The 15,523-nt window shown below is 38.2% G+C and overlaps 1 protein-coding gene across 2 annotated transcripts in view; it reads right to left on the reverse strand.

Moving 5' to 3' along the window:
- Positions 1-15,523, reverse strand: part of card14 (caspase recruitment domain family, member 14) — a 28,580-nt gene that overhangs the window by 2,195 nt on the left and 10,862 nt on the right. Inside the window, exons 6-20 of one of the 2 annotated variants that reach the window (XM_007234405.4) lie at positions 15,062-15,181; positions 14,684-14,809; positions 11,609-11,755; positions 10,783-10,914; positions 10,375-10,478; positions 9,321-9,391; positions 7,683-7,785; positions 6,875-7,091; positions 6,029-6,155; positions 4,708-4,945; positions 4,343-4,406; positions 1,374-1,497; positions 1,077-1,241; positions 630-748; positions 63-178 (exon numbers count right to left, since the gene is read on the reverse strand). In XM_007234405.4, the coding sequence (XP_007234467.3) occupies positions 63-178; positions 630-748; positions 1,077-1,241; positions 1,374-1,497; positions 4,343-4,406; positions 4,708-4,945; positions 6,029-6,155; positions 6,875-7,091; positions 7,683-7,785; positions 9,321-9,391; positions 10,375-10,478; positions 10,783-10,914; positions 11,609-11,755; positions 14,684-14,809; positions 15,062-15,181 (1,973 nt within the window). Of the gene's footprint in view, positions 1-62; positions 179-629; positions 749-1,076; positions 1,242-1,373; positions 1,498-4,342; positions 4,407-4,707; positions 4,946-6,028; positions 6,156-6,874; positions 7,092-7,682; positions 7,786-9,320; positions 9,392-10,374; positions 10,482-10,782; positions 10,915-11,608; positions 11,756-14,683; positions 14,810-15,061; positions 15,182-15,523 lie in introns of both variants that reach the window. The other variant, XM_007234404.4, reaches the window with a different exon arrangement.

Below are 15,523 nucleotides of genomic sequence, written 5' to 3' on the forward strand. Positions count from 1 at the left end.
CACTGTCCCTACATTTCCCTCAGTGATTCAGGTCGTCCCTCTTTAAAAGTGTATTTACGTACTTGAGTCTGCGTGTGCTGCGTTCTGTAGATGCCACAAAGATGATAATAGGGAAGATTTCTGCTCGGTGCAGACGCCGCACACAGTCCAGACCCAGGGGCAGTACACAGTGAGTGCCCTTCACACACAAACACACACATAGGAATACACAAAAATATATATTTAGTGTATTTAAACTAATAACCTTATTTTTTTGTATTGTTATGTTAGGCAGATTATATGTGACATTACTCCTGACTGGAAAAAAGTTTTGTTCACATGTGTGAAACTCCATAAGGTTCACATACCTTTCTTGCCACTGTATGTATTGAGAATAGTCATGATCTGCCCTTACTAAAATACATTTTCTGTAATACCTACAGAATACATAATTCCAAAAAACACAAATAGATGTACATGGGCATGTGGTAAGATCATCTGCCTTTCAGCTTCTGTTAAGTGAGTTTTGGGTTGCCAGGTTTTCTGTTTTTTGAAAGTACATTTAAAAACTTGAACTGCTTTCTTCAATAAAGCTGTATTAATGTCTTTAATATTAAAGACAGTTTTATTGACAGTATTAAGATACCTACACGTTTCATTATCTTCTCCACGCCCTGTACAGTGTAACAGCTGTGTGTACTAGGGTCACACTCCTCCAGCACCTCCCCCTTCTGTACCCGAGAGGCGTGTTCAGTGGCGCTCAGAGTTTCTAAGCCAATCAGAGAAAAGAACAGAAAGATGCACATTAAACCAGAGGGGTCATTTCACCACAAACTGAAAGTAAAGGAAAATATTAACAAAGCAATTAAATGTCCAAGACAACCTCTGCATATATCAAATATATATATATATAATATATCCATCAAATATATAAAAATCCCCTTAAAGTATTAAGTATTTTATGTATTCAAGATCAAAACTCAAAACTAATAATTTGAGATACACACTCATCGTTTGTATTAGATAAGGTGATTTTAAATTAACTGCAATATACAGTAGACATAGTATATACAGTAGAACGCTGGGTCAGTTTGTACCTGGCTGACAAAGCTGGTAGCCGTCCTGCTCCGCCAGGCGTTTGTGCAGGACACGGCCGAGGACTGTGGGCAGGAGAAGGACTGGGCGGCAGACGGGAGGGTAGTGGGGAGTCACCAGCGTGTAGGGCATCAGGGTAACACAGCTACGAGGGGTGCTGCCATCACCTAGGAAAAAGAACAGGGTTACATTTCAGAGACCTCACAGAGCTGGATATTTAGGGTAGTAATATAGGAACTGTGCTTAAAGGGGAAGCTAGTGGGTGTCCACAGTGTGCCAGTGGTGTGTATATTTCTTACTGTTTGACTTGGTCTGGCTTTCATTGTCTTCCTCCACACTGACCCACAGCGGATTCCTCCCCTGACGGCCTGTACTGACGATTCGTACCGCCTTCTGCTTCCCCTGAGCCTGCGCTCGCTCCACCTGCACACGCACACACACAATTAGGTAGACAGTTTACATCAAACAACAGCAGACAAAATGTACAATACGTGTCAAAATGTTTGTGGACACGCCTTCAATGAATGAATTCAGCAACATTAGGTTGCACACAGAAGTACAAATACAAATCTTGTTTATTCTGTAAGGAAAATGATTGCCTTAAACCATTTAAGTTTAGTAACTAAAATCAATATGAGCATACATTTCTAAAATGAATGTGAATAATGCACATACCCATAAGCGATTAAATCTTCTCAAATCATTTGAGACAATTCATTGCATCAAATGAATTGTGTTCAAAACCCATTTTTTAGTTAATTATAATACTGTGTGGAGTTGGACAAACATTAATTCTCAAAAACATTAATTCCCATGAACTAGCTAGAGTGAACATACCAGAACTTATAAGAAATTCCTATCAAACAGCATCAACTTATTTCACTTGAGGAAACTGATTGCCTTAATTTATTTAGGTTACACCAACTCAAATCAAACACTTAAATCAAACACTTTTTAAAAGAGCAGCTACAAATGCAAGAAGGCAACAAATCTTTCAAAAACTCTCTCCAACTTAAACATTTCTAGTGACCCATTGCTCCTATTTTTTCCTAAGTTCTGTGATGCATATTTGAAGTTGCTGCTGCTGACCACCCTAAAATGTGAGTCCAATTAAAAAAAATAAGTTGAGTTAATTAGAGCAACTTTTAACAAGAAACGTAATAATGTTAGTTGAGGCAATTGGTTTGCTACAGATTACTGTGCAATTCAATATTTGAACTGTGAACTAGAGTTTAGAATTAGGTGTGGTGGTAGTCATCCAACATCATGCCCTGACTAATGCTCTTGCCAACGAATGCAATCAAATCCATATATATATATCCTTATAGACAAGTGGTCATATTTGAAATGCCAGCAAGCAGTTATCACCAATTACACAAGATTAAACCAGTTATACAGACCTACCATTTGGTTAAATGGGGAGAGATCAAAATACTGAAAACTGAGGGTTAAATGTATGTTACCCATTAATAGTAGGCTATATAGCATTTGGCTAAACACAATGTTTTGGCTTGTATAAGCTACTGAGCAATTGTGCAAATTTTCACACTGAGCAGAGCTTTCCCCTCTAGCACACTGGCCTTCTTCCTCAGCTTGCAAGCTGATTGGCTACTTTTATCCTTTTAAGGGCAAGACATGATTAGAAATTTCAACAAGTGTCTGGTCTCCATAAGCAGCTGGACTGCTAAAAGCTCCCCCTTGTGGAGAATATTTAGGTGCAAAACAAAAATTTACAATTATCCAAGCACCAGGAACACTTTCAAACACCCTCACTGTTTACTCACTGTTCATGTGACAGAGCAGCTACGAGTAACATTAGATTAAATTCAAGTAGACATGCAGTTAGTGGTCAGTGAGAGTGTTTACCTGTAATTAACTCTATAACATTACAATAAACCCAAATAAGCAATAAGTCAGTGGTCAGAAGAACACAGATTTGGGTGCTATTCTCTTTGAACTTCAGACACTGGATACTGGCTCCAGCTCACATGGTTTAATTTAATGAAAGACTGATTAAATGCAATAGCTTTTGGATGTAAACTGGGAATACTAATACATAAGACTCACTAAAGGCATCTAGTTGGGGAATTTTACTCATTTTATCAGAATCTTCAGAGATATGATCACATCACGTTACATATCCCCCGCAGCATCAACAACACTGATGTCAGCTATGAAGTCTGAAGTGTATCAGCGGCATTCCACAGAAACATGCTGTTCCACCACACATGATGACCTAATCAGGTTTCTCAACACTTTCAACACACTCCTCCTACACACTCAGTTAACCTGTAGGTGTACTGCATGAACTGAGTAGAAAGGACAGCATCTAATATTCGGTGTGTAAACTGAAATGTGTGTTTAAATTAAATAAGTATCCTTCACTCTTTGTACAAGTTTTTAACAACCAATTAAACAGAAAAGGTTCGAAGTGAAACTAAAACCTGACCATTTGGAACCTAAACTATAAATGTCCTACAAAGAGTTCCAGCAAACACTATAGAAGAACCAGTCTAAGTTCCTTGAAGAACCATGTTTGTAAATTAGAAATTTGTGGCTGTGAAGAACATCTCTTTTACGAATACATGTTCTCACTGGTTCTTATGAAAACTCTTACACCCCACCAGCATTGTATTTTCATGCCTTTAAAATTGCAAAGACACTTACAATTATATCTACGCTGATGGGAGTGGTGGTCTGGAAGTGAGATGTGTTCAGTTAAATTTCTGGCGGATTGATATTTTGGCGGGGGGAAAACAGGTGCACTACTGACTGATTTGAACCCTAAAAATAGGCAACAGTCAGACTTTTATTGTTATCTTGGTAACGCAGTTGAGGCGCGTGCGCTCGGCGCATGTACACCTCTGCTTGTTACACACAGCTTTTACACCAATGATAAACAGAATACTAAATAATAGAACATTGTTGTTCCTGTAAATGACCTTCACCAGTGTTAAGCTACCAACACGGCAAAGTCAGAATGCACCTGGCTCTTAAAGGAAATGGCAAGTGACACACTGATTGGTTTTATTTCATGTTACGTCCAAAACACACCCATGACTAATTAAGAGAATTAGTTCATGCCTTTTGCATGTTTCGAGATGCTTAAGACTTATTTTTGAACCCTGTTAATACAGCCGCATGAGACGCGATTGCTAAAATAGGGCACTGTGTGTGATACCAGTTTCCTAATTACTGCAGTGCGGTTTTAAAACAGTGGCCAGCAATGCACTGTGGAGAAGAGAAGAAGAAATAGGAATTGTCTCACCTTTCTATGAGTTCTCTGCTGGAAGGACATGTCCTCAATTGCTCGAATGAGCACCCTCTGAGCTCTGCACAGCACAACACCAGTCATTAGAAACAATACACTATATTTTATGTCTTCCAGTGGTGCTACGGTGCATAGGTAATCAGAAAATCAAGAAACAAAATCTATAAAAGATGACATCTGATATCTGACTGGCATATGGGTTAAGACAAGAAGATCCTCATAACTACCACATTTAGATGCTGAATACTGAATTCACAGCAGATACTAAATACTTCATAGTAATTTTAATAATTCATAAGATTATTTAGTGTATAGAATCATCAGTGAAATTCAAGGTAAAAAGAAAAAAAAATGTGTTTTACCTGTAGTAATTAGGCAGGCTCCCACTTTTCAGGTCCATCAGCTGACAGCTGTGAACGTGACTGGCCCACCAGGAGCCGTCGTGACCGTGATGTGTATCAGTCACATGCAGAATGTCATTGCAGGTGACGGCCAGGGCTCCGGCCGCGCTCCCCGTCAGAGACATGTTCACTCGAACGTAGAACGAGTCTCCCGACGTTACATCTCCTTTCTTCAGCTGCTGCAGCAGATTCTCATACGCTGAGAAAAAGCAACAAATACATTTTACAGATAAATATGAGATTATAATTCATTATTTATTCTGTTTTTATTCTTGAGGCAGTAGACCATGAACATAGTGTTATGCTGTGCTTCTGGATCCTTGTCGAGCCAGTATCAGATTGTTGCGGGTGTGTTTGTTGTAGTTAGTTGGGTGAATAATAAGAATAATCCTGGCTGAGCTCTAAGCATACCTCCAGTTGTTAAGTGCAGGATTAATCATCTTCCTGTATTACATTACTTGTAACTCATGTTACAAAAACAATTTCCATTAAAAAAAGCAGTGTGAATTGGCAGATTTCTGTCATTTATATACTTATATAACTTGTAAAATGTCAATATAATTGTGAAATAAAACTTGAAATAAGCAAAATGATCTGACAAATGTTTTTTTCTGGCTAAACAAAATAGAATAACAAGGTACTACAAAAGTTTAAGTGTAATTTTAAATATCTTATAATATTGTCACAGCAACCTTATAGACTTGTCCAGTGAGACCAAAAATAGATTACAGTTATTTACAGTAAGAGTAAAATATTTGGCTCTTGTACTTTTAATATTTAATATTAACTTGTTAAAGAGTTGCAGAAAATGACGACAATTCATCTGAAAAGTTAATGAATAAACAGCACTGCAGAGTTTACACATCACATAACAGTAATGTGAGTGAAGATAATTAACCCTCTGTGAAATAAAAAACCCACCTGACTGCATGCCTATAATTTGCATACAGACCCACTTGCCCAGTCTGAGGGGAATTCTTACAAGGGTTTACGTAAAATACTATATGGAAGCATTAAATACACCAAGAGTGGCTGAGAAAATATAACAGAAGAACAGCTCAGACAAACAGTTAACAGAACACTCTGTGTGCATGTGTGTGTGGTAGGGGGGTACTGAGAGTGTGTTGAAGGTCAGGTTAATACTTTGCAGACACTTTTCCAGGTTGTAATGTTTCTTTCTTTGTTGTAATGCTTGTAATAGTTTATTTTCTGTTCTTTACTGCTGATTGTACTTGTGTGTGTGGGAATGTGTGTGTGGGACAGTGTATGTGTCAATGCTTACCGTCTCGTTTGGGTCGGAGTGAGAGGGTGCAGGGGCCTTGCACTTGCCCCAGCGCCCAAAGCGCCTCCTCCATAGTGGAGTCTTCCAGAACCATCCTCAGAGCTCGCTGATTCCTCTCACACTTCACCTGCAGCACAAACACCAAACACACACACAGATAGAATCAGATAGAATTCTGATAGATGAAAGAGTGAGGAAGCAGCAGCTTTCTAAAAGCTACAATGACATTGACAATACATTTTTATGGAAATTTTAATACACTATTTAAGTGGGGTACACAAACTCAACCATAAGACTGAGAGTCACATGACTGGACATGAAAAACCCTAACCTGGCATTAAAGTCATCTAAATACATAGTAACAAGTGGCTAAATTCAGAAACCATAAAAGTACATTGAAGGATTATTTCCTCCGCCTTTTAGACTGCACTTCCTTGCTGATTGCCTGTATTTTGACACTGGTCTGTATCTTACTATTGGTATGTCAATCCCTGTTGGCTCCTGTTCACCAGTAACAACCTTGCTTGTTTTGACTACTCTTTGTGTAACCCCCTTTTATAATAAAGTGTTTTTTACACATCTGCGTTTGCCTGAGTATTCCCTGGATATGACACACACTGGTTTTACAGCAGACACGCTCATGTTCACTTTTTATATGGCTTGAAAACAAACACATAAACATCTCCACCGGCAGACAAAAAACTTAATTTTTCACTTTTTGACATGTGATTTAAAAATTGCTGTTTTATTGTATGAATATGTAAAAATGTAAATATAAATGCTTCAAAATAACTTACACTTACTATTTTGTATATATAAGCGTTTTGCATGACACATTGACTGTACCTCCAGAATCTGCGCCCCAGGGCTGATGCCGGAGATGTGTGCAGACGACCCCTCTGTGACCTGGTGCACAAACACACCTGTCTTGTTTCCCCCGATCACCTGAAGCTGGCTCAGGAGCGCCTCACCCTGGAAGGAAAAGCTAAGCGCACGGTCCGTAACGCGCAAAGCCTGGTGCCGAGAACGCACCAGAAACGGAGGAGCTGGAGCCTCGGAGACTCTAAAAAAAAAAAAGTTTCTAAAACAATTTGCAGGAAAACAAGAGATGCATTGAATGTGAATGTGATTTCTGATACTTAGAAAAATGACTTTTCGCAATGACATGCACACTTTGGCCAGTGTTCAGTATCACCAAAAGATAAACCCTCAGAACACTGACACTCTCTGTGCCCAGTTGAGACAGGGCATATTTAAAAGGACACCTCAGCTCTCACTCCTGAGCGAGTCTGAGGGATCACTTTATTTTCACGTTTGTTTTTGTGTGTGGTGGAGAGCAGCATTTTCACTAAAGCTATGTTTGAGTTCATTTTAACCCTTTTTCCGTCTCTCTTTCTTTATTGCTTCTGAACTACCAGGTCATGGTGGCCACGCCCCTATTCCCAGGGGTGAGCCACAGTATACAGGTATGGGCATTCCCAAGCTGTTCTACTCAAAAAACAAAATAGTGCATGACAAAGTGTGAAGGGTTCCATTAAGAAATATGCTTCTGGGAAATTGCAAACTAGAGACTGCTATAATTTCTAAGCAAGCTCCCACAAGCATACATTCACTGTTAGCTAAACATTGCTGTTAAAACCTTTAAAACTGGTACCTTTCAGTCTGGCTCCTCTTAATGGGGTTGGAGAAGGAGGGGCTGGCCTTGCAGTAGGAAGAAGGTGAGGGTGAAGACGCTAAAGACTTCGGGTCATTTTCATCTAGGAAATATTCATATGACTAGCATTAATAACTGGGTAGACAAAGAAGTTTAGCATAGAAAATCTAGACATAGTAATCTAGATCTAGATACACTACAACAAGATTTAATACACTCAAAAAAAAAAAAAAGCCTTGGGGCTCCAAACAAAAAAAATCAACACAAAACAGTTTGCAATAGACTTTCTGAGTTGTGTTACTTCTTGTAGAATTACATTGATTAAAAAAAGTATTTTAAGTATAATGAATTAGTTTGTCAGTTATAGTAGAAAGCATTTTTAAATAGCATGAACTTAACAACTGTCACTATTAACAGACATTTTTACATTAGGTAAACAAAAATCTATTTACATCAATCAAACTCACATAATGAGCACAACACTACATTTTTGTTAATGTAAATTAACAACTGAGAATTCATGATTATTACTTATATATCCTACTCCCAGTCATATAAGTATTGCTGTAATGCAGATACAACCAGCTGGACCCAGGCAACATATAGCCAATATACACTTAGCAACACAAAACACAGTAACTTTCTACCACTGATACAGCCTTTAACTGTGAGGTCAGGCAGTAATTAAATAACTTATTTATGCCTTTAACTGTGAGGTCAGGCAGTAATTAAATAACTTATTTATGCCTTTAACTGTGAGGTCAGGCAGTTATTAAATAACTTATTTATGACTTCCAAGAGAAGGCAGCCTGTGGGGAATGACTACAAACTGTGCCCAATATGCAAATAGTGTGACCAACATCAGGTTAAAACCCCTGAATAATTGCTCAGTAGACCCTATTTAACTAAAGAGTAAAATTGAGCATGTGCAGTAGTTGGCTTGGCCTCAACTAGAATTCAAATACAATTTGTAAATTTTGCAACACAAATTATTTCATTACAACAACTTTTAAAAAGAAACTTAATAATGTTAGTTGAGGTGACTAGTTTGCAATAGTTTTTTGTGCGATTCAATATTTCTTGTTCAGCGGTCTTAAAAATCATTAAGGAGAACAATTTTAAGTTTTGTTTTTATCATTACCATAAATTTATTTATTAATCTTGTTGATTTCATCATATAATATATTTTCTCAACCTTCCCTTAATAAAGTCAAACAATGTTAATATTCAAAAGTGTGATCAACTTTATTCAGTACTTTGATCACACAGCTCATCCATCACATACTTAAAACTGGTGTCTGGAGTAAAATCCAGATGTCCAAGAGGCAGAATTCAGATTAAGTTGTCCAATACAGATAATTAAGTTATTATAAAATGAATTTTGTATTTTAGTGTTTGATATAATATATTTAGTCTGGGTTAATCAGTGGTAGAAAGTGTGTTGAAACAACACTTCCATTTTTAGGCCACTACAACTCAATAAAACAATAAATGAAATTTAATTTAATTCATGTTATTTTTTTTTATCTTACAACAGAGTATTTATTTAAGTATAGGTTAAAGAACATCAGAATTAGAGTGTAGTGTTTGATATCTAATCTACACACTGTTTTAAAGCACTAATTACATTGTGTTTACCTTTAGAAATTAACACATAATCGCTCTCCACGTCCAGCAGACAGAAAGATGAGTCGTCTGACATCTCCTGACTGCAAAAAAAAAAAAAACAATAAAAAAACATGCAAAACGAAAAAGTCTTAGGCTTTATGAGAGATTTCGAGTCAATATTTGAATGTGTTATATTGGGGCAATAATAAGGTTTGGTTTGACTACTCTTGTATACCCTACATCCCAGTGTGTGTGTGTGTGGGGGGCCTTTAGAGTATGTTAGCCTTTACTTAACAGTGGGCACAGTTACCTTCAGTCATGTGTTCATGTCTAATTCTGTTTGTCTGAGCTTTACCATAGAGATTACATAAACTGTGAACACAAACTCTGTGTATTATTTTCCGGCTGTTTATTGTACAGCGTTTTTATACCAGCTGTTCATTGCTTAGTCGTAAGTGAGACTGATTTTTCAACAAGCAGCAGGTCATGAACTCAGTTTAATAACTCATATAAATAATACAACAGTTTATGACCTCCTGCAAAGAAATCTGTACATTGTAATCTGTTCTAAATGTGGTTTCAAGGATTTCCCCTCATTATGAGCTTTATGATATGATCATAGAGTATCACCAGAAGCAAATTCTGTAATTGGAAATGGAAATGTCTCATCTACCTGGCTCCCACTATCCGACCACACTCAAACTCTGTTACCAATTCAATTCATGTTGTATTGCCATAAGCAGTGCTGAACCTCACTCACAACATCAGACCTCACAACTTATACACGTGTGGCTATTCCCAAGCCATCTCCTTCACCTGTGCAGGTATGAATCTATGCTAATTATGCAAGGGGAAATTTGAGTACTTCAAGTGAAAGGTGTGAAGGTGTGAAGGTATGAACGGTCATAGCTCCTATGCTGGGAGGAAGCTCATCTATGCAGGTATGGAGCTCCTGTAACTTTGCAGGATAAAAGGTTAATTTGATTTTAATTAAGCTTAAGCAACTGTGCATGTATAAGCCCCAGCTTTGCATGTATTAAGCTCAAGCTCATCTGTGAATCCCTCATGAAGGTGTCAGACTCACCTGTTGTCACTGAAATCTATGTCCTTCTCTCTCCTACGCAGAGACTCTGAACAAGGAGGTTCTACTAAACTGGAGCGGACACTGTTAAAGCCATCATCGCTGAGCTGCTGCACAAAAAACACACAAAATAAATTCAAATTTTGGATGTTCTAAAACCTGACTTCTATGCAGACTCTACAATTAACTCTGTACACCAGATTACATTTTTTTAAGTTTGCTAAATTTGTCTCTTCTACTGTTATTTTAATTTTAGGCAAAGAATAAGCTTACAGTTTAGTGTACCAGATTAAAAGAAAGACTATTAAGCTATTTGAGTTAGTAATTCCCTAAATTGTGCTAATTGTTTTTAGGTCTAAGCAAGCACAAAAAAACTGTAATATAAACAGTATTAGCCATTACAAAACACACCTTGCTGGTTTGGAAGCTGCTGCTGGCAGGTGGAACAGCATGCATACGTCGCAGTCTGGGACGGGGCGGAGGGGTGGAGGGGGGACATTCACTACTGGACCCTTGGCTGCTCTCCCAGCTATACTGTCTTTCCTGAACACAAACCAGCCCAGAGCTTTTGAGTGTTGTTACTGAGCATGCACACATTAGGAATGGCAGTTACACATTTGTGACTGATTTATGGATTACTCTTAATGTTCTAAAAATGGCATATATCAATATCAGAAAATAGATGGATTTGTCTCCCCTTAAAATGATACTGCAGAAAAAGCAGATATTATTTTAAAACAACTTTAAACAAAATCTGCACCCCGCAATGAAAAGCACCCACTCTCAGAAGCGTGTTTCTAAGTAAAGTTAGCTAAAGCAATTATCGCACTGTCTTCCTGGCAGGGGGCTGAACACTGAACACTTATATTTTGCTTAATTTAGCCAGACTTTGAAATGCTAAATATTAATGTTACACAAATGTATGCAAGACTGAAGGAAAATGTATCTTTTTTGTTTTAGTGTTTTTTTTGTTTCTGATCCTACATTGTTGTTAGTCATGTAACTTGCACTAATGTGTAAAGTGTATTTTGTTTCTGTATTATATATTATAGTTCACAGTGCTCATTGTCAGTGAGACATACTTGAAGTCCAGCCACTGGATCTAAAGACTCTAAATGAATACAAGCACCCGTTAGACACTCTCTGCATCTTATTATTCAATGCAAAGGGCTGCTACATGTACAACATGTTTAAGTATACATGTGAACAAATGTGAATAAATAACACAAGCACTTACTCTGCTCTTGTTGCACTCCCCCGGTGTGTTAAAAGCCCTCAGAGTGAAGACTTTCTCCTGCAGTTCCACCAGTTGTCCCCTCAGAGTATCCTTCTCAGCCAAACTACAAGCAATCTGAGCCTGCGCTTCATCACGGGCCAGATATGCCTACACACACACACACACACACACACACACACACACACAAAAAAACTAATTTAACTTTCCATTTACTGACATATATATATATATATATATATATATATATATATATATATATATATATATATATATATATATATATAAAAACTATTACTTAGTACTCCCACACACTGGTCATTTTATTATAAACATGTCTCCATCCAATCATGGAAAGTTCCTATGTTCCTAGTCATCCTAGTCATAGTAAATTCTAGATTACACATGCCTGTTAGTGTTTTAATGAAAAATTCCCGTCTGTTTGCTTCTGGCAACTTCGCAAGTCTCTCTGTTTTATACTGAGTGTTAACTCCTGCTTTTACTTGTCTGTCACATTTTGTTTGCCTAAACACTATATTCATATCAGTGACACTTCTGGCGTATTCTATTTCCTTTTCTCAGGTGGACCTTTCACACACACGCTCTTCTATCTGGAACATTCAACACTGTACTTTCCACACAAACAGACCTGTTGTGTCAGACCTGGTGCATAGTTTCAGTTCTGCAAACAAACAAGTTGAGTTTTCCCTGTGGCGAGGACTGCGAAGTCATGCATACCAGTGCATATACGTGTTAACATTACCTCTATTTGCACAAATATTCCCTTAGGCTCAATTCCTCCCAAACTAGGCAAAACAGACTCCCACTGACCCAGTGATCCGTATCATCTGATAAAGAAAACACTGAAAGATAAGCCACAGGAAATATTCATGTCCCAGTAGCTGCATCTTAAACATTTTCCTAATTTCACTGGCCACTTAAGTAGAAAGCCCCTATCTCTTGCTTTCCCTCCCTGGACACTTTATTAGAAACGCCTACCTTGTAATGCTACCAACTAAACCCCAACAACTTGAACCTACAAGAGAGCTATCACGTCAGCATTGCAAGGAAAGAAAGTGGTTAAACCAGGGTGCGAATTACAGGGGTATTGGGGAGGTCAGGTCCCCCCAATTAAGACTTTAACCCTCCTTAAAGGGGTAAAAACAATAGTTTGGGGGGGTCAAAACATTTAAATATACTTCTTACATATAATGCTAAATACTACAAAAACAATACAGTATCTATGCCTGGAAGAAAATCGTGATACGAATTCAAGCAACCCTAAAATGGATCAAACCATTCCATGTTAATGAGCGTTCCTCTCCTGTACCTGCCTGCTGCCTCACTATTGGTCACGTGGCTTGCGTCTAAGTTAAGGTACGCAAGCAGCTCAAGCTACAGCATCACGTGTAAGTAGCTTGCTATATACTTAGCTTTCTTAAATATAAACTTTAAACACACTTTTCCTTACATAAATAACTCGCATGAATTTGCTATCCCACCTTAAACGCTGCTAATTTATCATTCCGCCTTAAATGCTGTTGTGGCGGCACACGGACTTTTAAGGTGGAACAGAAGATTCAAATGGGAATCCTCGTTCTGGTTTATACAGACTGTTGCACACCCTAAGTAGAAATGTGTGAAACTCTTTAAACACTTTATCATCTGCTGCAGTCTAAAAAGGGAACTGTGTTTAAACATAGAGAAAATTTGTTGTAATGCAGGGAAGCTGTTAAGGTGAAATGGAAATGTGTTTTAAGGTGGAAGGGAAATGTAAACAAGAAACTAAAAGCTTCTTATGCTGCAGTGAAAACACCTAGCGATTAATTAGTTACTCAGATGAGTAGTTTTACAGTAAACTGGTGTATTACAAGACAATATTCAAGCTTTTTAAAAGGCATAAGCCAAGCTATATGAATGCATTCCTACATCTCACTTTAACATTTAATGTTGTAGTTCCTGGGCTTTTCAGTTACATTGTTATTTTCTATTTATTTAGAATTAAATAACAAATGATTCCTGTGATTTCCTGTAGAAAAATAATTAAAATGTTATCGATTTTGCTGTACAATATATTATTCATGACTATAAAGGTTGTTGTGTGGTATGAGCTACATTAGCTGATGTAATGGATTTATTTTTCACTTGCTGTAGACAATAAAGTAAGGAAGTGCCTGCGCTGTATTGGTTTTCATTTACACCCCGAAGAAATACTTGACCCCCCTAGTTATCATTGTATAATTCGCACCCTGGGTTAAACAATAATCTAGTACCACACAGTGCCACTGCTGTAATGCTAACAGGTACTTTTGCTTCCAGTCACGGCAGCACTGTTTGATCTAGCTAAACTCATTAACTGCAGTGAGCAGAGAAAAGGAGAAATGTCTGGTTAGGACACAAATCCTGAGTAAACACAGACAGCGTGGAATGAGGAAATGAATCTGAGTACAAGTTAAGACTTTAAGGCCCCTGAACGTGAGAGGAAATGAAAGGTGTGCGAAACTGTGATGTGAACTTTTGTAACTGTAGCTTACAAAAACCTCAGCAGAGAAAACTGACCGGCTCGTTCACACTGTGAAAGTGTGAGAGCAGGTAATATACGGGACCAGCATCCTTGTGTGCGTAACAAACAGGGGTGTGTGTGTGTTGGGCACGTGCCAGTTTAATGATAAGATAGCAATGAACATCCAACATCTGAATGTTGGCTAGGTTGCTTTTAGACAGTGGCACACCTGTGTTTTCTGTTGTCAAGAAATAGAAATCAATGCGCCAGAAATGTACCAGAACAAACCTAATTTCCAGACCTCCACACCCATCAGCGTAGACATATTCACACGCTCCGTTGCTATTTAACTGATGCAAGTGCAAGGCATGAAAATACAACTGTTGGTGGGGCAATGAGCATTGCGACGCACCTTGCACAATATTATCCTTGTAGCGCCAATGCTAAAAGTAAATAAGCATGCTACAGACAGCAAACCAATGTAGACGAACTGACTTTATTTTAAGTACCAGTATGTAGGAAGATGTTTTAAGTGATTGATTGACAAAAATAAGCTTAAATTCTGAGTGTCTTACTCGGTCTCGCTCAGCCTGCAGCTCGCCCAGCTGGCTCTGGAAAACAGTGCTTTTCTGCTGGTACATCTCACAGTCCAGAGAAAGCTTCTGAACCTGCAGGGCCAAAACATCCTTCTCCTCCACCAGCTGGAGAGACAGAAAAAGAGAGAGAGACAGAGTTATTATTTCTGTGTTAATGATTACACAGATGCTAGTCACAACAAAGCTGTTATCACGAGAGAATGACGTCATCTACTGAACAAATAAACATCTAAAGATCTATTTTTGCAGCATATTACATCCTGAAACGTTTAAGGTGACGTCATGCGAATTCCACACAGAGTGTAGATGATCTCCTCCGAGCTAATGTACATCAGGGTGAGTTTGTGTGAGCCTTACTTCATCTCTCTCTCTTGTTAGTGCTTCGTTTTCCTCGTGAAGTCTCCTCAGCTGTTCGGCAAGTTCAGATCTGCGGTCTCTTGCCTCCTTTAGATCCTGCGCCAGTATATCCTGACATGCCTGAGACACACACACACACACACACACACACAGACACACACATAAACACATTTAATCTGGACGTTTTTGAGTCCCCCGTCCCCAAAACAAAACAACTATATACCCAAACACTGCTGTATTTAATCAATTAGGAGGGTCATACAGCTGTCTGTTTTCTAGCATAAGGGTTAGTAATAAAAGACGGCTGCCAAAACTGAGGCTTCCTTCAAAAACAAAACATTAATCTGCTGCTGGTAGGGAGGAGTTGTAGAGCACCTAGTTGTTTTTAGTGGGATTTTTTTTTATTTGTTGTCATTGCATGTCATTCTTGGACAAGATGTTATTAACAACACAATAGATCTT

Source organism: Astyanax mexicanus, chromosome 5 (assembly GCF_023375975.1).
Source record: "Astyanax mexicanus isolate ESR-SI-001 chromosome 5, AstMex3_surface, whole genome shotgun sequence".
NCBI lineage: Eukaryota > Metazoa > Chordata > Actinopteri > Characiformes > Acestrorhamphidae > Astyanax > Astyanax mexicanus.